Raw genomic sequence first — 25,146 nt, 5'->3', positions numbered from 1 at the left:
AAGCAATGAGTAAAAGCAGCACTCGTTTTTTTGTTTTTGTTTTTTGTTTTTCTTTCATTTTTCATACTTTAGCTAAAGCAGCCACCTTCCCTCCCCTCCCCTCCCTCGCCCCCACGGGACTGTCCGTCGAATCAAGCCCCAACAGTGTGCTGGGGGCAACTTTGAAAAGTAGTTTGGGAACGTGTAAAACCCACTGAAACAGCCTCTACCGATGAACCGATTACAGCAAATCCTTTCCCCTCCACCCCCACACCAGGAGCGGGTGCAGTTTTCCTCCCTGGTGCTTCCAGATGACCACAGATAATAGAGTCTGGGTCGGGGTAGTAGGAGGAAATAAAGGGACGCGGTTTTGGAGAGACCTGGAGAAGTCACCTGGGTCCAGGGAAGCTCCCGGTTCCGAGCATGGTTGGCTTAAGGTTCCAGGATCTGACCAGAAGTCGTAGTCAGCTCTTGCACCCTGGTAGCCAGTGAGGCATCTTTAAAAGCAAATGTCTACCCCCGGGGAGACTTTGGTGGGGGGGACGACAACCGAGTCTAGCTGTAATTCGGGAGTGAAGGCGTTAATCTGCGTTTTCACCAGGCACTCCCACTCAAGATGTCAGTCAAATAGGTCTCGCGAGAAAAAGAAAAACTAAGGTAAGGCGTCTTATTAACCCCGCCTCCAGCTCGATTTGTTCCCAAGCAACGATGCCACCAAGCTCCACTGAGTCGGCTGGTCTGGGAGCCGGCTGCCCTAGGCGATCACAGGTCCTCCCGGAGGCAGGTCCGCCTCCCCAGGAGCCCGCCTCCTGCCCTGCAGGGGCTTCATTGGTTCAGCCTGCCTCCAGGTGAGGGCTGACGCGCTGGTGGGCGGAGCCAAGCGGACCACGTGATCCTCCCCCTACCCACCCCCCAACCCCCGTTCCAGCAGGGGAGCCCAGACTTCAGTCAATCTGCCAGGTCTGGTTCGCGGCGCTCCGGTGGCGACACCCGGTCCACAGCCGGGAGGACGAATAGGGCAGGTCGAATAGGGTGAGCGAGAGTCGAGCAGTCCGGACGAGAGGATGGGGTGCTGCGCGGGCGCGGTGAAGGTGCAGAGCGATGGTGCTTCGCCCTTTCGGGAAGTGTAGCTCCCCTGGCACTCCTGGGCGTGCAGACCTTCGGGGACGCTGCCGGAGCTGCAGCTGGTGCATTTGCACTGTTAGGCGAGGAGCAGTGCAAGGTTTTTCTTCTTTTCTTTTCTTTTTTTAATAGAACCTTTTGTCTTGAGCTCCTTGGTATCTATCTGGGTTTGAGAAGTGAAACTCGGTCCCTCCTACCTAATTGATATTAGGACCCAAGGCTTATTTAGCAGGTAAGCCATACTCTTCCGCTGAGCCCCAGGGGGTAGGGAGGGAGGCTTGAGAATGGAGAACACTGGAGAACATAACGTGCTAGGGAGATCTCAGACCCGTTACATCTTCCTTCTTCTAGAGGACATGTTTCTGCCCCTGTCCTTCTCACCACCGTTCCCATTCTCTCTCTCTTTTTTTCTTTCTCTTTTCTCTTCAAGACTGAGTTTTACCTTTGCATTGAGATTGCTTTCTTGATAACGCTCTTGACTTATTCTCACCTCCACCTCACTTCTGATTGCCACCTCTGTCCCTCCCATATTCTTAAAACTAGAACATGAGGTCAAGAAGCTTGGACAAGCACTTTTTAGTCGGTTATCTTTGTCAGTTCTATAAAACGAAATGAAGTGCTCATGATAGGAAAATATGCTTCATTAAAAGACTGTTGGAAAGCGTGCTGGATTTGAGATAGATGAATGTGAACAAGGCCAGCAAATACGCGCAAAGTTGGAGTGCAGCTCTGTAGGTGAAGAATCAGGTTTGTGACTTATCCTAGAGCAAGTGGCTGTGAATTGGGAGGGAGAGGCTGGCCCTGAATCTTCTAGGGGCTCCTTGCTTGTAGCACACTAATCTCTGTATTGTTTTTAGGGACATCTTCCATCCAGCCCTTGTATCTTCTCCCTCTTTTCCCAGGTGCCTTCTGAGGAACTACCATGTCTGGGGATAGTTCATCTTGCACAGAACACAGAAGCAGCAGCAGCAGCAGCAGCAGCAGCTGTAAACCTCATGCCTCCAACCTTCGGAAGGCAGGGAAGAAATGCTGTGAGTTCTGGTAGAGTGAAGGCTGCTCCCTCTTTGTCCTGGAAATGTGTTTGTATCCTAGACTCCCTTGCTCTGTGGGAGTGAACAGTAATTCCTGGGCATGGCAACGCACATTTTATTTATTTTGTGACGGGGTGGTTTTACTACAGAGCCCTGGCTTGCTGGGGACTTGCTGTGTGACCCAGGCTACCCTGTGACTCAGGCAATTCTCCTCTTGTAGCCTCTTTGAGTACACATGTGTGCCACTGTGTCTGACGTGACATGGGATTTAAAACAAAGTCTACACGGTGGGCAATTTCCTGTCCCAAACAAGTAGGCTTGTTGAAATGTGTCTTTGGAGCTTGACTGCTGTGTGGCTCAGAGTTTCTTGCTGCTTTCATTGGCCATGGGAGCACTTGCCTGATGTTGGAAACTAGAACAAGTTCTTACATACGTAGGATGGCAGAGTGTCAAGGTACAGGATTAATCTGGGGCTGTCACTCTCCATTTCCCTTAATCTCTTGGACTGTGTTCTAGATCGGTGACACTAAACTGCGCTCAGAAGCCAGGCAGGGTGGTCCACACCCGTAATCCAAGCCCTGGTGAGATAAAGGCAGCATCAGGAGTTCAAAGTTGTGCTCAGCTACATGTACTTAGTTCAGAGTAAGCCTGGGCTACTCGAGACCTCGTCTCAAAAAAAGCAAGCAACCAGGAGTTGCAGGTAGAAGCCAGTACTTGTCCTTTACCTCCAGGCCTGAGGGGAACGAGCCCTGACACGTGAATCTTGGTGTCTTGGGTCCTTGCATTCTTACAGGGCTAGCCTTGCATTTTGTAGATTCCTTCACATAAGCGCAGAGAGGACAGCAGTGGTGGCAGGGGAATGTTCCCCCGACTTTACATTCCTAGGCAAGGTTCTAGAGTTCCCTAAAAGTCTGGGGCATTGGCCATCAGATGTTTCTAGAGCCCTCAGAAGAGTGTTAGCATGCTTGGTCTTCATTGTGGAGTACACCTTTTTTGGAACCCTTCCAGTTGAGTCAGAAGTGCTTCTGCATGTGGGTGGAAGGAGGTGGGTGGTCAGCTTGAGACCAGGTACTGGATGTGTTCAGAGTCTACCCCAGAGGCTCCGCCACGGGGTCATGCTCTTGTTCATTTCATGCTCTCTTATCTGGCGTCCATGATGTCATGTCCTGGATAGATGCAGGTATAGTACTGAGCTTGGCACACCTCTGGTTAGGGCAGGAAGTCAGTACGGAGGGCAAACTGTCTCGTGAGTAAACTAGGCGGCAAGATGCTTAGTTGTAGACCCCTCATTGGGACTACCTGGGTTTGAATAGTGGTTTTCCTGTTTCCTAGCTGTGCACCCTTGAGCGATTTGCTTAACCTCTCTCTCCCCCAGTTTACTCCTTTTTTTAAAGACTCAAGCCTCCCTTCCCTCTGTCCCCTATGACCCCCTTCTCTTTTCTCTCCCCTGACAGTGTCCCACTGTGTGGCCCAGATCAGCGTTAACCGTGATTTTCTTGCCTTAGATCCAGAGTGCTAGGATTACAGGTGTACACCGCCACTCTTAACCTAGTTTACTCTGTTATGTAGTGGAGATACTAAGGTTGTTCTCCCGGGAGTGATGTGAGAATTAAATAAGAAAATACAGACAAGCACTCAGACGAATGTTGGAACTAACTGCTGTGTATAATTTTTCACAAGTAACTCTACTTTTTGTATTTACGCTTGAAACAATACATGTAAGTAGTATGATACTCAGATGCTGGCAACCCCTCATAGTTTAAGAGCCCTTTATTTTTTCCGTGAAGAATGTTTTCTATTGTTTGACAGTATTATAACTCACATGTTCTGATCCAGTGTGGTCCTCTTAAATGGACTGTTCTCCTGTTACTGGGGTATGTGATCCACAAGGCAGTGGAGAGGGATGGGGGTGGACATCAGGACCAGCTAGTTCACATTCTCAGCCCTCCGAGCTCTGCCTTGCTCTCCAACTGGCTGCTTCTTCTGCCTGCCTTCCTAACCCTTTCATAGCTCTTCTACCCGAGGGCTTTTGATTAAGAAGCATAATCCTAGGTCTTGTTTATGATTTCTAGACTCACCCCTGCTCCTGGCCATAGTTTTTCTTTTCTAATCTCTACCCTTTTAAAACTGCTTTTTCTACCCAACTGAAGGGCTCTGAGTTGTCCTTTATGTACCCAACTTTTCTTACCTCATGGAAGGACTGAGATTGTGAGATCCTTAGGAGAGTATTAGTTTTGTTTTGTTTTTTTTTTTCTGTACTGTGCACAGAGACTTGGCTGTTTGACTATTTAGACGGCTTGTTCTGGTCTCTGTTACTGTGTCCTTTTTAAAAACCTCACTAAGTGTAGATAGCATTCCTAAGTTGGTAGACCCAGACTCACCCCTTCCGCATCATGTGGAGACGGTCCCTTGTTTAGAGACTCGCCGCCTGCCTCGTGTTGCTTTATTTATAGCTCAGCTGCTGTCTTCTCACTGCTCCTCACACCTGCAAGCTAACTTTGAGTCTGGGAAGTGACTGGGCTTCACTTCAAGCCAAAGAATGACTGCAAGGAGCCAAGACCTCGGGAGCCTTCCTGGGACTTGGGTTGTTCCTGGGATGGGGTTGTAGGCATGCTGGTTGGGGTCTTTTTAAGGTACCCAGGTGGGTGGTTTCAGGGGTCTCTGAGAGCAGGAAATGAGGGACCTATACGCTTTCCTTATTAAGACTTTTTCTCTTTCTCATATTTTGGTTTCTTTTATTTATTTTTAAAATATTTTGAGTAGATCTGGAGAAGACAAGTATATTTTCCCCTAAACACAAAAGTAATGCATGTTTAGGAAACTCAGATAATTAAAAAAGAAAACATGGAAAGTAAAATCTCTTCTAGTCTCTCTTCTCTCTGCTAACGTCACTTCTTTTGGATGTTTAGTTCTGGTGTATCCCATTACCAGACATAGGTAGACTCATGATATACATAGTCTGTTCTGTTGCCATTTCCTTTCTAAGTATTTATTATACTTTGGATTCTTGTTTATTTTTTTACATATTGGTACATCCATGTTGACCTCATTCATTCTCCATTGTGTGAATCTCCCTGATAATTGTTTGAAACTTTTCACCATCAAAAAGAACGCTTCGGTGAGCACCTTTATACGTCTGCATGCTCATGTCAACAGCATTTCCTACAGACATAAGAGGAGCATGACAGACCCAGTGGGAGCCCTCCGCCATGTTGTAATGTGTTCTGTGCAGTTTCTGGGCCTGGAGATGTATCTGCTGGAAGTTGCCTATTACTGGCCAAGGCTGCACTGCCTACCAGAAACCTCAGTTTTCTTAGTGTTTGGGTGCAGTTCTTCCAACTTGATTATTTCATGCTCATCAGTCAAACAGCAGTAGATAATCAGATTTTATAATTTTTAATGAATAACATTAAGGTAACAGTAATGATAATGTGTTATCGGTTGCATATTCAAAATACTGGGCCTGTTGAATGTGGATAATGGAAAAAGTCCTTGGCCGGGAGGAGACCAGGAACCATTACTCTCCTAGACATCCTCCCAGATAAGCTTGGAGAACACAATCATGTTTTCAATGGGACCTTTCGTTATGTGCTAATGTGATGGCCAAGAACCAGCAGATAAGCCTGAATAGGCAGTCATGAGATCAGTAATGTGGTCAAGAAGCCTGACCTTGACTCTCTTCTGTGGTCCTGTGGGCCAAGCTCATACATTCTCTGGGATTTAGTTTTTCCATTTATGTGAAAGAAACTCTCAAGTTCTCATTTTTACTAAGCATGCTTACAAAGAGAAATGAATTGAAGCTGGATAAAGCAAATTTAAACTCTGCATAAAAAAGACAAAAGGATTTCAGGATTGGAACAGTTTTCCATTGTATGTCAAGAGGTGGTGTTACATATCTCTAGGTCAATCAGTGTGAAGTACCTTCTATTCACACTCAGGTGGTGCTTTTCCTTGAACAACAAAGTTCCCAGTTTCACCAGCCTAGCAGTTTGAGATAGGAAGTAGTATTTGGGTTTTGGTTTTTGCTTTCCCCAGAAAGCCCTGGTTATAGTAGGTGTGTGTGTGTGTGTGTGTGTGTGTGTGTGTGTGTGTGTGTGTGTGTGTGTGTGTGTATGCATGTGCTGTAGGCCGAGGCTGGAAGAGTGGTACTGAAGAGTAGGGATATGGCGTGCCCGTGGGCCCAACCCTTTTGTTGTTATCTTTTGTTGTTAGCTTTCTAGCTTTCTCTGTCCAGCATGGTGAACACAGAGCAGCTACTCCCAGGCTTCTCTCAGAGTAGCTCCTAAGCATGCTTTCGTTCTAAACTTCAGGGAGGGTAACAGCGTCATTGGCGGAAGTGCCTAATGGGCTAGAAGATGTGGACAGAGAGGCCTGTAAGTGCAGCTAATGAACCAAATCATCACATGTCCAGAGGAGGATGTGATAAGCTGGAGACCATGAAGACTTGGGGGTGGAGGGTTGGGGGGGGGGTTTACTGCACGGACCTGTTGCCAGGCGGGCCTGTTGCCTCCCGGGGTCAGTGCTCAGGGACTAATGCCCACAGAGGCTCCCAGGTGTTGTTTACTTACTTCTTAGCTCCTTGTGTGGATGGAGATGGAAACTGCTTTTGCTGCCCCATGACCTATCTTGGTGGAGCTCCTGTCCAGAGTCAGCAATTTCCCCCACGCAGCAGGGCTTGGATTCTCAGTGGGTGGTCTCCTAGTTCTTTTTGAAGGAAAGAATTCATAGAGACAGTTAATAGAATGCTTAAACAGAAGTTTATTTAGCAAAGCTAAACAAAGTGGAGACTCTAAGGAGATTGCAATGGGCGTCTTCAAGGCAGGAAGCAGCCCAGCAGGTTCTGAACTATGAGGTGGGTGCCTTTGTCCTCCCAAATCATGGTGGGCCACATCTCCCTTTTAGGATATTTCTTCCCATGACCCTGCAGACGGGGAGGTGTCACAACAGCAATGCACATGACATTATGATGATATCAGGTCTTGAGGATGCAGACCGTCAGTGACCATGTGTGGGGAAATTCCCTGGTGCCTTAGTTTCTGGCACAGTGGGAACAACCTCACTGCAGCTTCAAAGATGCTTAGCCTCAGAGTGGCATTGACACCATCAGGTGACACATGTTACAGAGTCCCTTTGGAAAAAGGTGCTAGAAGTAGACGGTCAAGGCAGGTTTCTTCCTTTTCTTGTCTTTTGCCATGGAGAAGGCCTGCAGCCTGAACTCTCCCTGGTGACGTCAGCTGGGGTCTTGGCTCCAAGAAGGGTTGATCAGGCACAGATGCAGGTCTTTCCTCCACCTCTGCTTGGTGGCAGCATGCACATGGAGGAGCCAGTTCTGTGAGTAAACTGAAAAAGGCCTCTTGTTAGGGAGAACAACTGGGGCGCACCGGTCTGGATTCCAGGGGCACATCTACACTTGACTAATCTTGTGCTGTAACGAGTCACAGACTGTCTAAGCCCACCAGCCCAGTGAAACCTGTACTTGGACCACTCCTGAGAGAAGTTAGTTACTATGGAAAGGTCAGCACCACCAACTGCCCTGCTTACTGGTCGTCCTGCCTTTGTATGAGCTGTTGAGGCAGGCAGGCCGCCATGTCCTTGTGCTTGATCCTGAACCTTTATGGAGTCTATTCAAACCTTTCTCCTGCAGGCTTTGGCTCCCAAATGGGACTGTGGTTTAGAAATTATGTGGGGGAGGAGTTCATGACCTGAGTGTGGTGGCTTGAGGCAGGGATCTTTTTTGCAGAGACCATCAAAGTTTTGCCCGTGGCTCTGGAGGGATGGGTGGGATTCTCAAGGGAGACACTCTGTGGGACCTATTTTAAAGTCAGTCTGGTTTGGGGGTGAATGGAATCATAGCTACAATGTTTTTAATCATTCTTGCTCTTTCGAATCTTTACTATTTCTTTCCCTCTTGGGAACCTCTCTGAATGAAGACTTGGGAAAAAATGCCTGGGTGTGGGTTCTTTATGGAAGTCTGCATGACCCTTTAACTCTGTAGCCTCGGTTTGCCTTCTCACCCTTGCTGGACCTTTGCCCAGGAGGCTTGTGAGGACTAAATGAGATGATGACTACGGAGTTCCTCATCGGGACATAAGCCTCACGAGACGTGTCGTCACTTAGCCCTACCTGTCTCCTCTTCTTTCAGCATGGGCTTCCTACATGACCAACTCCCCAACTCTCATCGTTATGATTGGTTTGCCAGCCCGGGGGAAGACTTACGTGTCCAAGAAACTAACACGCTACCTCAACTGGATTGGGGTACCCACCAAAGGTAGGTGCAGGCCTTTCCTCGGGAAGGGAGTTGATTAGTTCGGGGCCCCCACAGGCCTCTGAGAGACTTAATCTTCCTAACGTCGAGGTCCTCTAATACTTCTGATGAAAATAAAGATTGCTTCCTCGTTCCCTGGGTTTGTTTCCTGTCCCCAGACATGTCTCCTCCAGGCCTAGGCAGATCGTCCTGCTTTTGATAGAATGCCTCTGGTAGAAGTAGTCAGAATTAAATGAGAATGTGCTGTCTCAGAACTCATGGCACATGTGTCATGTTCTGAACCTTGATGATACCCTGGTGAGACAGTAGCTAAGGAGATAAGATGCTCAGTTTCAGCTTGCTCACGTTCTTCACCCGGCAGGACTTGAACCCAGCTTGTCTTAGTTTGGTATTGTTTCCTACATACATGGAGCTTTTTCCATCCCATTGGCCACTCTGTTAGGCCAAGAAGTCTCCTTTAGTGGGGCCATCATATTGTTTTTGCTGCAGTGTTTAACCTCGGGGTATATCGGCGCGAAGCGGTCAAGTCCTATAAGTCTTACGACTTCTTTCGACATGACAATGAGGAGGCTATGAAGATCCGCAAGTGAGTCTTTTTCTTTTTCAAGGCCTGACCTAAGTCAGCTGTTTCTGGCCAGTTGTGAGACTGAATGTGTTAGGGCCTAGTTTTTCTCAGGAAATACCTTGGGGGCATTTTAATGCATATGATTACATTGAAAGATCAGCTTGGGTGGGTGGGTAGCAGACAGGACTGTAGAAGATGCTTTTGCGTGATGTCTAAAGAGGTATACGGCCTATAAACTGGACATGGAGGAAATTGTAGGATGGTGTGCAAACTTCCTGGGAAAGTTGAAAGACTTAGTTAGGGGGAGCATGACCAGAAAGAAATTGAGTGGGCAGTACAACTGTGTGTGTCTCCGGCCTTGCTTGCTCTTAGAGCTTTCCACTGAGTTCCTTTCTTCTCCTGGCAGACAGTGTGCTCTGGTAGCACTGGAAGATGTAAAGGCCTATTTTACTGAAGAGAGTGGGCAGATTGCGGTAAGCGGTGTCTGCTTCCCTTCATCCCCACTCTTCTGGCATCCTGGTTACTCAGCTCCACCTGGAGTCGGCCTTGGGCGGTGTTTCACTTTTCCCTTCCTGGTCATTTGCTTTGTATGCTCTCTGCCTAGGTGTTCGATGCTACCAATACCACTCGGGAGAGGAGGGACATGATTTTGAATTTTGCTGAGCAGAATGCCTTCAAGGTGGGCTCTGACTCTATGTTGGAAGAGAAGGGAGGTGTGGAGGTGGGGAGCTAGGATGGAGAGACGGGAATGTAGATGGCTTTGACTCTGATGAACACAGGATTAGGATATCTGATTGTGACCACTTGGGGCATAGGCCTATCCTCGATTGTTTTTGTTTAGATCCTTTCTCTGGCCTTTATTTAGCCTGTAAGGCAGGCTGGGGGACACTTCATAAGGAAGTCCTGACGATGTGGTGGTTGGGCGGGGTGGGTGAGGATGTACTTTCAGTTAACAATCTGGCGTTTTTGACGGGATTATCACGCCTTCGCTCCATGGCCAGGTGTTCTTTGTGGAATCTGTCTGTGATGATCCTGATGTCATTGCTGCCAATATTCTGGTGAGTGTCATCCCTGTAACCATTAGTCAGCCAGTCAGTCTGTCTCAGTCTCTCTGTCTCTGTTGCTCTCCAGAGAGAGAGAGAGAGAGAGAGAGAGAGAGAGAGAGAGAGAGAGAGAGAGAGAGAGAACTCTGGGTAATGAAAGAAGGAAGCACAGGGAGAGATCTTCTTTTTCTGGGAGCATTTGCACCTTTGAAATCTTCTCTTGGGAAAAGAACCTGGGTTTGTGGAGAATACAGTAGAAATGAGGTGCTGAATGGGGAACAGCTTAGGCTGGGAGCCCTGGCTTTGTGTTCTGACATTACCCGATGCGGGAGACCTAAATGGTGTGCCAGATTAGACTTCTTTTTCCTGTTCAGCCACCTCCTAGGAAGGTTGTTGATTCAGTATCATGTAAGGTTGCGATCAGCATTGACGACTGCACTCCAGTGCCCTGCGGGGCACAGCACCAGCCAGTTGTCACTGGGTCGGTTGTTCTGTCCTGTGCCCATGGGCATCTTTGTATCCTCTCCCAGAGGTGCCTTCCCATCATAGGAGCTGGAGTGACCTTATTTGAGGAAGAGGCAGTGATCCCTAAGTCAAACACTGGGCCACATCCCCGGTGCTGAGAAGCAGTGGGGGGAAATTGGAGCCCATTCTGTGATTGCAGGCAAATACGTACAGGGCTCAGGGCTCAGAAGCAGCGTTAGCTGCGTGACTCCCTCTGTCCCTGGGCCAGAAGGCAGGCACATGACTCCCCAGTTGTCTTCCCTTTCTTGGTTGCCAGGGTCACAGGACAGGATGGGAGTGTTCAGTGGACGGGGAATGCCAGCGCTCCAGTGAAAGCTGTTTTTATGGACTTCTTCTGTTTTTAGCAGTGGCTGTTTGTAGGAGGGCTGTGAAGAACAGAGTTCTGACCGGGCCCTTATGTTCCTGTGATTTCAGGAGGTAAAAGTGTCGAGCCCTGACTATCCTGAAAGGAATAGGGAGAATGTGATGGAGGACTTCCTGAAGAGAATTGAGTGCTACAAAGTCACTTACCAGCCCCTTGACCCAGACAACTATGATAAGTAAGGTTCAACACCATGGTCTGAGGGTTGAGGCAGGAGGAAAAGTGTCTTTCTCCCTGTTGGTCTCGGATTCTTCCTGGTAATCTAAACCTACGCTGTTTACGCCATTTCACAGAACGGGGTTCTTGTTGTGATATTGTCTTAGTTAGGTTACCATTGCTGTGATGAAACACCATGACCAAATGCAAACTGGGAAGGAAAGGGCTTATTTGGCTTGTACTTCCACACTGTAGTCTATCACTGAGAGAAGTCAGGACAGGACTCAAGCTTGACAGGAACCTGGAGGCAGGAGCTGACTGATGCAGAAACCATGGAGGGGTACTGCTTACAGGCTTGCTCCTCATGGCTTGCTCAGCCTGCCTTCTTATAGAACCCAGGACCACCACCCCAGGGATGGTACCAACTACATGCTGGACCCTTCCCCATCAATCACTAATTAAGAAACTGCCCTACAGCCTCATCTCATGGAGGCATTTTCTTAATTGGGGTTCCCTGCTCTCAGATGACTTTAGCTTATGTTAAGTTGACATTAAACTATCCAGGACAGATATTTATGTGGGTTGTGTGTTTTACCTAACCATACTTAACCATATTTTCCTATCATGAGTTTTTCTTTTCTAATCTCTAGAGCAGTGGTTCTCAACCTGTGGGTTGGGAACCCCTTTGGGGTTAGAATGACCCTTTTTTAGGGGTTGCATATCAGATATCCTGCATGTCAGATTTTATATTATGATTCATAACTAGCAAAATTACAGTTATGAAGTAGCAACGAGAATTTTATGTTTGGGGTCACAACATAAAGAACTGTATTAAAGGGTCTCAGCGTTAGGAAGGTTGAGAACCACTGCTCTAGAACAAGGTTTTCCATCTAAGCCTTAGTGACATTTTGAACTGTGGAATTCTTTCTCTGTGTACTCTAGTATGTGTAGCAGTCTCCTTGACCTCTGTCCACTAGGTACCAGAAACACCTCCAAGCTGTGACAGTGGAAATGTTTTTAGCTATTACCAAATGTCTCCTAGGGACCCAAACCGTCTCTAGTTACAAAGCACTGTTCCAGATTCCGCAAATCTGGACTAGAATGCTGTAGGGTATCTCTTAGAGGTATGTCATCAGTGTTGAAGTTTACCATGTATAATCTGTATTTTAGTATATATGCTTGTTACATATATATCACATGAACTCGGGGATGCTGCCTGACAGAAGGAGATATGTCTGATCGATGTTAGCCATTCTGACTGTGGTAATGTCTCCTGGCAGTGAGGCATAGAATACAGACCGATTGGCCTGGTGTGGGGTATTGTGACATGTTAAGTCCATGTTGCAGAAAGGCAGTGTATGTATGTATGGAAACCTGTGGGAACATTGCCTTATGAAATAGTGTGTTTTGTTTTGAGTTTTTGAGACAGTCTCAAGGAGTCCATGCCGGCCTTTAGCTTACTCTGTGACAGGATGACCTTGAACTCCTGAACCTTGTGCTTCCCGCCCTCTGTAGTGCTAGGATTATATTTCCAAGAAACAGCGTTATATCCACTCATTTCTCATCACTGTGACGGAACACTTGGCATAAGGAACTCGGGAGGGCTGTTTGTTTGGGCTCAGTGTTCAGCAGGTCCAGCAGCACCGTGGTGGTGGGGACAGCCTGGGAGCAGGACTCCCCGCCGCTGCCCCCCCACCCCCCTGCCCCCTCCCATGGGGGTGGAAGGCTGCTGCTTGCTCACATCTCAGAGGCTCAGGAAGCAGAACAGTTGTGCTCCCCTGGCCTTCTCTCCCCTCTCCGCCCAGTTTTTGAGTCAGGATCTCCCTGTGTGCTCTGGGACAGCCTTGACCTCAGGGCGGCCCTAGTGCTGAGATTGCAAGTGTGAGCCCCCATGCCTCTCTCCATTCTCTCTTTTTATTCGGCCCAGGACCCTCTAGACCATGAGATGCTGCTGTCTGTAGTCAGGGGGAGGGTCCCGCCCTTATTTAGTCTTCTGTGGAAACACCCTCACAGACATACCCAGAGGTGTGTCTCTAGTGCCCCGGGCAGTTCTTAATCCAGTCGTGCTGAGTATCAGAACCAGCCCTCACAGTACTGTGCGCAGCCCAGGATTAAGTCACTGGAGTTATCTCATTAATGCCTTGAGCTTTCATTTTCTCCAAATGGATTTCCCAGAATACAAGTATTTAGAAGCATTTCCATAAGAAGTGGCTGAAAAAAGGCACTGCCCTAGGTATGGCATGAGAAGATACCTCCAGTCTCTCTAATTCCTGTGTAGAAAAGCATTCTACAGAGATATTTATGTTGATAAGCATGTATGTTTATAGATTTTTATCTCTGGTGGTAGGTCAATGGGTGACTTACCTTATTGTATCATTTTCTCCCAATCATTGTTTTGAATAATCTCTTATTACTCTAATTTTAAGAAAAATCCTATGGCTACAAAGCAAATAGTTAGGGGCAGTGTCTTTGAGAGAGCTTGGCTAGATGGTGCAGGGTGTCGCAGGCGCTCTGGTTTTTTCCTTCCTCGTCCCCACCACCCCCGCCGGAGTTGCCATGCCCTGTCTAGATTTTGACCACATCCTGTGGGGCCCACACGTATCTCACCGAATTCTGAATTTAGCAAGATCTTCAAGTCACTTGAAGTCCTAGCTCTGGGACGTGTGAATTGTGTTCCCCACACTTGCACATACGGCATGGCGCAGGATGGACACCGAGGAGGTTGTCCATACTTGGAAGTTCAGTCAAATGTGTGCCGCCTTCATTTGAAGATGTAACCTATCTCTTGGCATTTGGTTGTTCTGTAAATCTGGCAGTGAGGGGGAGAGAAGGAAGAGCTATTTGATGGGGCCCAGGCACTGTACAAATCATTCTCCCCACCCGTTTTGTTGGTTCGTTTGTCTTGAGTCAGGGTCGAACTCGAACCCCTCCCGCCTTGGCTCCTAAGTGCTGGGGTTGTCGGCCGGGCCGACAGACAGCCTTGCTCCCCGCCCACCTCACTCCTCCTCTCATATTTTCTCACCGGGGAATTCCTTCTTTCTGCCCTATCCCAGGGATCTGTCTTTCATCAAGGTGATAAATGTAGGCCAGAGATTTCTGGTCAACAGAGTCCAGGACTACATCCAGAGTAAAATTGTCTACTACCTTATGAACATCCATGTCCAGCCTCGCACAATCTACCTTTGCCGGCATGGGGAGAGCGACTTCAATCTTCTGGGGAAGATTGGGGGTGACTCTGGTCTTTCACCTCGAGGAAAGCAGGTGAGTAGTTAGCCAGCAGGCTGGATTTCCTACGCTTAGAGTTGGAAGGGCATGCTGGAGGTCATCTGTTTTATCCCCTCCTGCTTAAATCCCATTTGGGCTTAGGCTGTGGTGTCACACAGCCAGGCAAGGGCTAAGGATGTTCTCTGCTTACTGTTCCTAACTCTGGATTAAAGTGTGGGTCACTTGAGACCCTTTCTGCTGTGATCATTCAGCCATCAGGAAATTATTGGGCACTATTTATGATGTGACACAGAGTCCTCCAACCGACTTTCATTTCCCCTTGGGTTTATGGTTTGACCATGGCTAGTAGTCTCTGTGTGTATTGTGTGTGTATGGTATGGTGGGTTTTCTTTGTTTAGCTTTTTTTTCCAAATCCCAGTTTGCTCAGGCTTTGAAGAAGTTTCTGGAGGATCAGGAGATCCAGGACCTCAAAGTGTGGACGAGCCAGTTGAAGAGGACTATTCAGACTGCTGAGTGCCTTGGGGTGACCTATGAGCAGTGGAAGATACTGAATGAGATTGATGCTGTGAGTCGGCATTCCTGATTGACACTCTCAGAAGTCATAACCTGGGTAACTTAGAAAACCAGAATCATCACCTAGAAACTGCGGGATCTGAATCTGGCCATTTCAGAGGTTAGGCGAGAAAGAGGTTAACTACTCCTCATCAGGGCTCTTCTCATACCTGAGCCCAAGGCAAGACACCAGTCTTCACCGAACCACTGGTGCTTGTATCAAGTGGAGCCAACAAGGACTCATTTTGTTTCCCTTCTAGGCAAGGGAAATTCCTAATCACTCAGTCCTGTAATACTTGCTTTGATCATTCAGCCAGCAGTTCCGGGAAAGTCTTTCCCCAAATTTTTCTTGGCATTCTTTATTGCTTAGCCCAGATATATATTTCTTTTTGTTTTTATTGATACCAGGGCTCACTCTAGCCCAGGTTGGCCTGGAACTCATCATGATCGTCCTGCCTCAGCGTCCCAGCCATTGAGCTGACAGGTCAGCTTAGACGCTTCTCTTTCCATCCTTGCCAGCCCTTCTGTTCCTCCCACAGGGTTTCTCTTCCCCTCAGTCTCCCCTCCTCTGATTCCTGATCCTGTCGTCCTGCAGACGCTTGCTGACCTGTGACTTCCCTTGCACAGTAGGATAGAGTGGCAGTCGAGCTAGAGAAGCCTCCTCCCCACAGCACCTGTGGCAGCTGCCGCCGCTGGCCACAGATAGGTGCAATACACGGAAGGCCGGCCTCAGCACGTGGCCTCCACTCACAGTGAGGCACTGCTGTCCCTCAGTGTCACTGTCCTCGCCTGGGACGGGGAGAGCGTGGGCCAGCCCATGTCCTGACGCTGGTACGGCTCTTGCAGGGCGTGTGCGAGGAAATGACGTATGCGGAGATTGAGAAGCGGTACCCCGAGGAGTTTGCACTTCGGGATCAAGAGAAGTACCTGTATCGATATCCTGGTGGGGAGGTGAGGCCTCATTCACTTGGCGTAGCTGTCTAGTGCTTTGCTGGGCTCTTTTCTCAGGGGGAGGAGAAAGGGTGACCTAGGAATCCCTTCTTATCCTGCCTTTGGTTCCACTGTTTAATTCAGCTTACACAGTCAGCTCTACATTTCGTTAACTTTTTAAGATCCCTAGGGGACAGGGTGACAAGATCCCTTTTGTGTTGAGAATGTTATAGAACGAACATGATCTTGTTACTTTTTCCCTTCTCTTCCCTCTCCTCCACTCCTACAGGCAGATAGAGTCATTTAAGTAAGCACAGGGCATGAGTTACTTCCTTTACCACGTTTTAGGCACTGTCCTTTTTGAAATGGCTTTCTACCCTAGGGTATGCGTGGCAAGGGTAAATGAAATGTAATGGCCGAGGTTCAGGAACCTTCTAGAGCTCTTTTGTTGCTCTACACACTGCCTATTAATGTCTCTGAGGAAAAGAGAAATAAATTGCATTTCTTGAACGGTGGTTTTTGGTCTAAATAATTGCTTTTGAAAGATCTGGATGTTCTTAGGAAACCAGGGCTGGGCAGTTAGGCAGCAGAGAGGCACTACGCCTCCCCCGCCAGAGTCGTCTCTTGATTCTGGAACTTAGCCAGCATCTTGGCTGCCAGCGCGCACCTGGCCTCTTACCAGCTCTCCTTCCTTCTCCCGAAGTCCTACCAGGACCTGGTGCAGCGACTGGAGCCTGTCATCATGGAGCTGGAGCGTCAGGGCAACATCCTGGTCATCTCTCACCAAGCCGTCATGCGCTGTCTCCTGGCCTACTTCTTGGATAAAGGAGCAGGTGCTGTGTGAGGGGAGGGGTGGGGGAGGGGATGACACACACACACAGGGACAAGGCTGGACGTGGTGGTCCCGGGATTCTTGACTACTGCCTTTCCTTCTTCCACTCATATTAGAGTCTGTTCTTGAGGCTGTAGTGTGGAGCGCCCAGCAGCCGCCGCCCGCCCCCCCCCCCCCCCTTACTCACTTGAGTCTGCTGCTCCCAAAGCTGGCAGCGGAGGAGGATGGCTGATTGGATGCTGCGTGGTCTGCCGAAAGGGTCCCCTCCAGCCGACCTTACTGGCGGTGTCAAGGCGGGGACTTGAACAGTCCAGTTTGTCTGTCCAATGATTGCGGGTGGTTTATTAGGACTGTCTTCACCCTTTGGTGGGGGGAAGAGAGCAGTTTCAGAAAAGCAGTAGGAAGTGCTCCTCTGGCCTGTCTGTCCCCAGTCCTTAGGTTGCTTGAAGCCTTGCATTTCTTTTTTTCATGCATTTCGGATCTACACTGGCCCTCGTTTCCTTCCTTACCACCCGGTAGCTTGGGTGGCTTCTTTGGACCTGCCGGTTTTCTGAGTTTAGGGGAGAAGCTGAGCCACTCTAGGTGATGGTCAGGGTAAAGAAAGCTCATAGGCCCTTAGATTCTCTTTTCCTCAAATGACCTTATTCCTTAATACTCAGACTTCCCTCCCCGGGTCCTTTTTTCTTTCAGATGAGTTACCATACTTGAGGTGTCCTCTCCACACCATCTTCAAACTTACTCCTGTGGCCTATGGTAACTATGAGCTTGAGCTGGTGAGAGGTGGGATCTGAGGAACATCAGGAGATATATATATATATATCCTCTATGTAGCAGGGATGTTCTGTTAGTAGCTTCCGCTTGAAAAGAGCATATGCACATGTGTTTCTCTGGAATACACGTATGCATGCCCCAGTGTATGCTCGACCATGCTGAGACTGAAGAGTTTTCTTTGAGCTGCTTCTTGGGGGCTTTTCCCTCCTCCTCCTCTCTACCCCTACCCCCTTCTTGTTGGTTGTTTATTCCTTGTGCTTGGTTTTATTTTGTTTTGTTTTGGGGACTAGTTGGGTCTAGCCTGGAACTCCAGGTAGTGTGGAACTCATGACAGTTCACCTGCCTCAGCCTCCATGTACTGGGGTTTCAGGAGTGAGCCACCATGCCTGGCTCTGACAGCTTTTCTTTCCTGGTGTTTTGTTTTTTTTTTCAGGATGCAAAGTGGAAACAATTAAACTCAATGTGGAGGCTGTGGACACACATCGTGATAGGCCAACGGTAAGTATTCCCTAGTTACCTTGAATCTTTGAATTGGTGTCATCAAGAGGCTTGGGTTTCTTTTATAAAGAAAAACAAATCCAGAATTCATGGCCCGTAATGGTCTCCTTACTTCCAACAGGGAAAGATGAAGGGATTTTTAGTGTTTGAATGAGTATCTCTCTCATGAATCATAGCCCTGAAAGTTAGCTCCTGGGAATCGAGTTCAATATAGAAAGTATTTGGCTGAAGTGAAATGTCTGAATTCCCATGCTGCACCCCCAGAGAAGTCTCCATTTGCAAAGCAGGGTCTAAGGGGTCATTACCAGTGTAGTCAGGAGCTTCCGGTCAGCTCCTTGGTCTGCGCTTGGCAACCTGTGTGGACTTAAGCAACCGCCTTTGTTGGCTCCCTTACTTCCCTTCGACGTGGTGCCCAGGGATCTTCCCCTGTGATGAGCCTTTTATTCCTCCGGGGCTATGGGCCCAGACTCTGCCCTGCTCGGTCCTGTGTGTAGAGAAGCAGGAGGAAGAGCCGTTACGCTCAGGAGCTTTGTGTGACCTCTGTGGGTAAGGTTTGGTATGGCTTTCATGTATGTGGTGTCCCTCCATTTCCAATCAGCACAACTTCCCCAAGAGCCAAACCCCTGTAAGGATGAGAAGGAACAGCTTTACGCCTCTGTCCAGTTCGAACACAATAAGGCGTCCAAGAAATTACAGTGTTGGGAGCCGGCCCCTCAAGCCCCTCAGCCCTCTCCGTGCCCTGGACATGCAAGAAGGGACGGACCAGCCGAAGACCCAAGTCAGCATCCCGGTGGTGTAACTGTGTGTCTCCCTCCAGCCTTGGCCTCTTGCCCTTGCCACTAATCAACAAGAAGTCATTTAACTTGACCCTACTCCCGTCCCGACCTTAATCTGAACGTGGAATACGAGCTCATGCGTGTGCAGAGCAGCCGTAGCCATTCTCTAGTGTAAACACCTCAGCCGGGGGCAAGATGGCAAGTTGGGTCTTTTCAGGACAGGTTCCCAGATGGGATGGTCTGAAGGAAGAGGAGCCAAGCATGAGTCATGGACTTGGTTCTTCTGTCTCCTCATGTCTGACCCACTAATGTCTCTGTGAGGTGTGTGTGTGTGGGTGGGTGGGTGGGTGGGGTGGGGGGGAGTAGCTTGGGAGGGAGTGCTGAATAGAGGGGGATAAAAAAAAACCCATTTGTCCTTCACCCGTGTCCTTTTACTCTGTCCGTACACTCCTTACTTAACTCCGTGTCTTACAGCTTCTCTTTGGGTTGTCTGGTGTGGTGCATGGCTTTGTGGTGTCTTAAAGGAGCGGATGGTTGATAGGGGTCTAAGCCCCATTGATGCTGTGGGTCTGCAGGTGGGTCTGGATGGGCACCGGGAGTCTTTCCCTTCCCTTCTCCCTTCCTCTCCAGCCAGGTCCAGGAGGGGTCAGCCCAGGCTACAGATCATCCACAGAAAGCCCTGGAGGTTGCAAGTGGACATAGGGTGAGAGCTCTTGCCTCCTTTCCTGAGAAACAGTCCGAAGTTGTTGCTGCCCTGGGGAGCTGGCTCTAAGGATGTGGACATGTTTTGGTTCGTGTTACTAACTGGAGGAACCAGACAGTCCTTTGCTGGTGTGGAGTGGGCTGGGGGTGGGGTGAAGTCCAGATCTTACAGAGTCACAGTTCAGACTTCTGGTCCTGTGGCACTCAGTTTCTTCGAATTCCAGTAGCTTTCCTGCAGCCCATGGTCTTTGGGGCTGTTTAAAATCATCCCATCTACCATGGAGCCCTGAATTTCTCCAGGCAAAAGGCATCAGTAAATTCAGTAAAGCTGCTCATCATTCACCAATACTTTTTAGAATAATTTCCTTAAGCTAAGTTTTTACATGAAAAATTATTTTTTGAGCATCAAAGTTTTGATAATGAATTTAGCCTCTTATTGGGGCATTTTGTTGGTATTGGGAAGCTATCTCAGTATTCCAAGGGGGTCTCCTGAAGTTTGGCTCTTGGAAGTTTCTATGTGTCTATTACTTGCTTAAAAGGGATTCTCTCTGCCTTGGCCTGGGGCCTTGTCTGCTGAGCTCAGTACCAGTTCATCTGTGTACACTTTCCTAAGGGACAGATCTAAAGGTCTCCTGAGATTTTTCAGAAGAGACAGGGGATTCCCTACCTCTCAGCTGGTTGTGTGGGGCCAGCTGGTGAGAGAAAATTAGCAGTTTCCTGAGACTTTGTCTTGTGATAGAAAGCTTTTTGAAGGATTCTTATCCGAAACAGTCTTTAGACTGTGCTGTAGAATTTTTGAAATATGTGCATGCCTGGGTCCCCTTGAGTCAGGTTGAGTACTGCTTCAAAATCTCTGGGTTTGGAGCCTAGATATGTGGATGTTTAAATTACTTCCTTAGTGGTCAGTCCACTTAGTCAGTCCCAGGTTGAGAGGCTACTTGAGGGGCTGGGGGGATGTCTCAGCCGTTCAGAGCACATGCTGCTCTTCCAGAGGTCCAGACCTTGGTCCCTGGCATTCATGATGAGTGGCTTACAGCAAGCAGCCTGTAACTCCAGCTTCAGGGGATCTGGTGCTCTCTCCCTGGCTGTCCAGGTACTTCATATATGTAGCTTATATATACATAGACATATAAATACACATAAATCCCACTTTATTAAGCTGAATAGAAAAATGCCAATATATTGGTATCTTACACAAGAATGTATCAGACTGGAAATTGTGAATTCTTGGTTCTGATGCTAGAGCAGAGCACAGTTTTGAATGAGTTTCCTCCTCAAAGGCAAGCTGCTTTGTTAGAAAGGTGTTCTGGGTTCTAGTCCCATCTTTTACCTTGGTATCACAGAAGCATGAGCAGCACATTACTGACTTAAACACGTACATACCCTTGGATCCACACTGAGAATTTAGGCAAGGTGAAGGTACACAGAGGTAGAGCCTGATGGAGGTGGTCATCACAGGCGGCTGACTTCTGGCCTTGAGTCCTTTACCCATCCATCCTTTAGAGGCTGCCTGGATTCTTGAAACTCATCCAAGACAAAGACACTGGGAATTGCTGTTAGGCGCTGCTCCTTGTCCCCTCTGGACCTTTGTTTGTGGGCACTGGACTTGGTGAGGAAAACACATGCAGAGAGACAAAACAGAACAAACATTTCCCGTTTCCTTGCCCTGGATATTACAGACAGAACGACAACCAACCAACCCTTAGGAGGCCAGGCATGTATGCGTGTTAGGGCGGGCTAGCTGGGACTGGATAGCCTATGTGGGGAAGGCTTGTTCCTGGAGGAAACTGAGTCTCCTCTCTCAGCAGCCTTGATTGCCTGTGGCTCTTCATCTGGTGGAGGTTTTTATTCGTACACGTGTATACATGTATGCGAATGTAACAATTAACTAGAAGAGATTATGAACTTGAAAGAGAGTAGGGAAATGCTGGCAGAGTCGGACGGGGAACAGGATGTATAAGATACTAAAAATAAAGTTTAAAAAGACGGGAGATGTAATTGGTGAATGGATTATCAAAAGAATCAAACAGGCTAGGAGGGCTGACACTGGAGGAGAGGATAGCCTGTCTTCGGACTGTTTTCTTGCTCTATGCCTGTGAGACCCCAGAGGTTTGGGATGTCTTCTCCCACAGTGTGAGGATGAGATGTGGTCTAGGCGGTATGTCTGGCACTTTTACATGGTTCCTTTGTCTACTGTTTAGTTATTAGCATCTCTGGTCTAAATTGGCATTCAGTCCTTTCTTCTGCTGCCAGGTAAGGGTAATTCAGAGCTACTGAGTGGGAAGAGGAAGAACACTGGTCCAACAACTAAGGATCTAGGCTCCTAGAGGAGCCGTTGCTGACCACTTGAGCCAGCTTGTTGTAACTACCGTCTTCAGGGGTGGTTCCCTGGACCGTCATTCTGACTCTCTGTCCACTCCTCGCTCTCCCGGCCTCCCTGTTAGTTCACTCCTGGTGTAAGAAGAGCTGGGGAAGTCTTGTTATCCCTGGATAACAAGGAGTGGAAGTTGGAGCTGAAAAGCAGCAGGGTTTCAGCATCCTTCACCTTTTAGAGCAAGATCCTTCGGAGGAGCTGAGCAGGAGAAGCAGGAAAAGAGTGGAAAGTGCCCTTACTCCAGAGCTGAGGGAAGTCCCACTTCTCATCTCTCCCCCTTGTTACTTAGGGGTGGGAGATGACCCTGCTGTGCCTGTGTCTGTATCACAAGCCCTGTATCGAGGCTTTCAGTTTTGCTGTGGAGGGAATAGGTGAAGGCTTGAATCTACCTGTGTAAAATGGAAGAGAAAGTAATAGTCTGTATTTATTTATTTAATTAGTTAGTTATTTATTTTTAAACTCAAAGCTGAATGGAAGTTGAAACCCCAAAGAATGGTGGGAGTTGTAGCTTGGTGGTAGAGTACTTGCCTAGCATGGAGGAGGCCCTGGGTTCAATCCCCAGCCCTGGGGAAAACAAAACAAAACAAACAAACAAACAAAACAAAAAACACTGAGTGATAAAGTCAGGAAATGGATTTGAGAGAGAAATCTAAAAGAGAGTTAAAGAACCGCTACTGTCCTGTCTTGTTTCCAAACTAAAATTTAGCGCTTACTGATCATTGATGTAGGACCTTTTCTCTTGGTAAAGGAATCATTTCATGATTTTTAGACAGGCGTTGTGCTATGTGTGTGTCACTCTTCCTGGTTCCTAAGGAGTCAGTTAGGGATGCAGCATGTTCGGGTTCCTAGACCATCAAATGGTTGAACATTTCAGGCAAGGAGCTGAGTAACCCTCTTTGAAAACCACAGTTGATCTCCAGGCCCCTCATTTGAGAAAACAGTGTGATTGTTAGGGAATAAGCCTGCCTGATGATTCTTCTGGGACGGCTGTGATCTGAGTTCCAGAGAAGCTCTTTAGTGTTTGGAGTGGCCAGTGAATGGGGAAGCGCGTCAGGTGCCTGAGGCAGCTCCTAGTGATGGGGTTTCACGCACATCCCCCTGCCCTTGCTAGTCTCAGAAGAATGTTCTGTTTGTAGAAGTTTTAGTAAATTACCCAGTTTTCCTTGTATTCATTTTTACTTGTTTGTGTTTTAAAGCATTTTTATTTTAAAACTATGTAGCAGTTGAGCCAGGTAGCGGGACTGCTGTGCAAGATCTCCACTTTTCCCTAGAGGTGATGGACACACATCAGAAGTGTGGCCGAGAGTTTCGTTTTATAGTGTCCAGAAGATGAGAGGTCTGTCTGCCAACTGTCTCTCATTTCTCATTGTCCTGATTGGTAGTCTATTTACATCACTCTAATTCTTTACCTATTACACATGTCCTTCAAGAAAGGAACTGAATATTGTGCATGTTTCCTTTTTGGAGAAATTCGGTACACTATGACTTTTCATAGATAATTATTGTGTAATAGTGGCCAACTTCTCATTATTTTTTAAAAGATGATGTTGTAGGTGACTTGTATGGCATTTTGTGATCCTAGCTAAGGTAATGCTATAAGAGTTGAGACTTACGGAAGTCACAGTAACAATAAAGTTGTGACTTGACTTGAAGTTATTTCATCCAGTCCCCTGCTTCAGGGCAGGACTTCCTTTTTACCATTCATTTCTGAACCTAATGTCTCCTCACACTATGCTGTCATGTACTCTTACTGAGAATGCTGCTGTTTTTAGTCTGCTGTGTGTTTGGCCTTAATCTTACACAAAGGGAAATGTGCATCCAAAAACTGATCTCAAGAGTGACTCAGAGTATTTCTTTTCTTAAGCCTTTCACTGGGTGTGTGACTAATATTCATGTGACTCACTTTTTCAAGAAACTTCTGAATGGTGTGTATTTTGTTGTTGTTGTTGAGGCAACAAGGTCAACTTACTCAGATGTGGTGGCTTTTCTGTGGCAAAGGGCCTGTCACCAATGGGAAGTGTGACTCCTGAGCACTGCTGGTCTGGATTGGGGGTGTGTGATACAGAGGGCCGAGCGCTGCTGGTCTGGATTAACACTGGCTGAACTTAGGAAGCCCAATAACAGAATTTTATTGCAGATTTCTTAGGCACAGGTCTGCTGAACGTGGGGATGTCAATCCTTAGTAGCATTCTGATTTATTGTCGTGATAATTGATAATGAAATATTGCGTTGGGTCCATTTAAAGTGTATATAATTGTATTCAAAATGTGTTTTATGTGCATGTCTGTATAGAATGGGTTAATAAAGTTGTTGAGTAACTTGACCGTATCAGAAGGTTTCTGGTTTTATTACTATTATTATTATTATTTGGTTTGTATTCTGAGTTGTTCTTCCCATCTACTGTCATCTTAAACTGTCTCGTGCTAGACAAGCCGAGACTTAGCAAACCACTGGAAGTTCTCAGAATGCCTGGCGTCTTGGGCCGTGGGCATGGCTCTCTTCCACCCCCTTCTGGGGGAAGGTGGGAAGGACATTATTGGTCGTGCATCAACTTCAGTTGTCAATCACTTGCATCTTCTGGTACCTGTGCAAGAATTAAGAACTACAACAGACCACACTACACGGAGCTTCTGTTATCTATTATCTGTTATCTGTAAAGAAAAATTTGGGAGATCTTTCAAAATTTACCAGGCTGTTGTTTCTAAAATACATCCTGTCTGTTTCCAAACAGACTTCAGCCAATGGTATGAGATAGTACTCAACTTCTCCTGGAGCAGAAGATACCAGTGGGTATCCACTGTTCTCGTGCCTTATCCCACATTGCGCCAGCAAGGACTCAGAGCTCATTAGTAATTCAGAATCGAGGCTTCCTTCCAAACCTACTAAACCAGGATTTTAACCAGATCACTAGGTGATTGGATTCATAGGTACATTTAATACTTGAGAAACAAACTTTCTAAGGGAAAGAATTTCTTACAAGGTAAATGTTCAATACCAGTGCATGGGAAGAAGTTGATCTGCTCTGGCTACTGGTTTCAGGGTGGACTGAGGTAACCATAACAGTTGGGACTCTCCTCAGAAGCCCTATAGCATGTGACTTCATTGCTACTGTGTGTGTGTGTGTGTGTGTGTGTGTGTGTGTGTGTGTGTGTGTGTGGTCTCTTGGCTGATGTAGCCTGTATTACCACAGAGATCCAACCTATCTCTTCTTTGTATCTTAGATATGTAACTTACAGTCCAGTTCTGAAACAGACACATACCCTGTTATTGTCATAAGGTCAGCTTCTCTGGGAAAGAAGCCATTAAATGGCTAGGCCATTAATGTTTACCTGCGTCCCCAGGTCAAGGTGTGTGCAGGCATAGCAGTGTGTCCTCACGTGTGTGGATGTGGGGATGTGGTAGCGAACAGTTGGGGTTGGGGATGCATTCTCACTTTTCT

The 25,146-nt window shown here is 47.6% G+C and overlaps 1 protein-coding gene across 8 annotated transcripts in view; it reads left to right on the top strand.

The window, feature by feature from the left end:
• The first annotated feature begins 25 nt into the window (after positions 1–25).
• Positions 26–25,146, top strand: part of Pfkfb2 (6-phosphofructo-2-kinase/fructose-2,6-biphosphatase 2) — a 27,072-nt gene continuing 1,951 nt past the window's right edge. Inside the window, exons 1-17 of one of the 8 annotated variants that reach the window (XM_076547327.1) lie at positions 882–1,011; positions 1,234–1,333; positions 2,004–2,132; positions 8,275–8,400; positions 8,887–8,983; positions 9,369–9,435; positions 9,567–9,641; positions 9,964–10,020; positions 10,945–11,069; positions 14,101–14,308; positions 14,691–14,837; positions 15,671–15,775; positions 16,458–16,587; positions 17,277–17,339; positions 17,791–17,855; positions 18,454–18,633; positions 19,262–24,035. In XM_076547327.1, coding sequence (XP_076403442.1) covers positions 2,024–2,132; positions 8,275–8,400; positions 8,887–8,983; positions 9,369–9,435; positions 9,567–9,641; positions 9,964–10,020; positions 10,945–11,069; positions 14,101–14,308; positions 14,691–14,837; positions 15,671–15,775; positions 16,458–16,587; positions 17,277–17,339; positions 17,791–17,855; positions 18,454–18,633; positions 19,262–19,333 — 1,626 coding nt within the window. In that variant the 5' untranslated portion in view covers positions 882–1,011; positions 1,234–1,333; positions 2,004–2,023 and the 3' untranslated portion in view covers positions 19,334–24,035. Of the gene's footprint in view, positions 637–879; positions 1,334–2,003; positions 2,133–8,274; positions 8,401–8,886; positions 8,984–9,368; positions 9,436–9,566; positions 9,642–9,963; positions 10,021–10,944; positions 11,070–14,100; positions 14,309–14,690; positions 14,838–15,670; positions 15,776–16,457; positions 16,588–17,276; positions 17,340–17,790; positions 17,856–18,453; positions 18,953–19,261; positions 24,036–25,146 lie in introns of those variants that run through there. The other 7 variants (XM_015989096.3, XM_076547328.1, XR_001576550.3 and 4 more) reach the window with 7 other exon arrangements.

This window comes from Peromyscus maniculatus, chromosome 11, assembly GCF_049852395.1.
Source record: "Peromyscus maniculatus bairdii isolate BWxNUB_F1_BW_parent chromosome 11, HU_Pman_BW_mat_3.1, whole genome shotgun sequence".
Lineage (NCBI taxonomy): Eukaryota > Metazoa > Chordata > Mammalia > Rodentia > Cricetidae > Peromyscus > Peromyscus maniculatus.
This window is presented reverse-complemented; position numbering and strand designations above follow the sequence as displayed.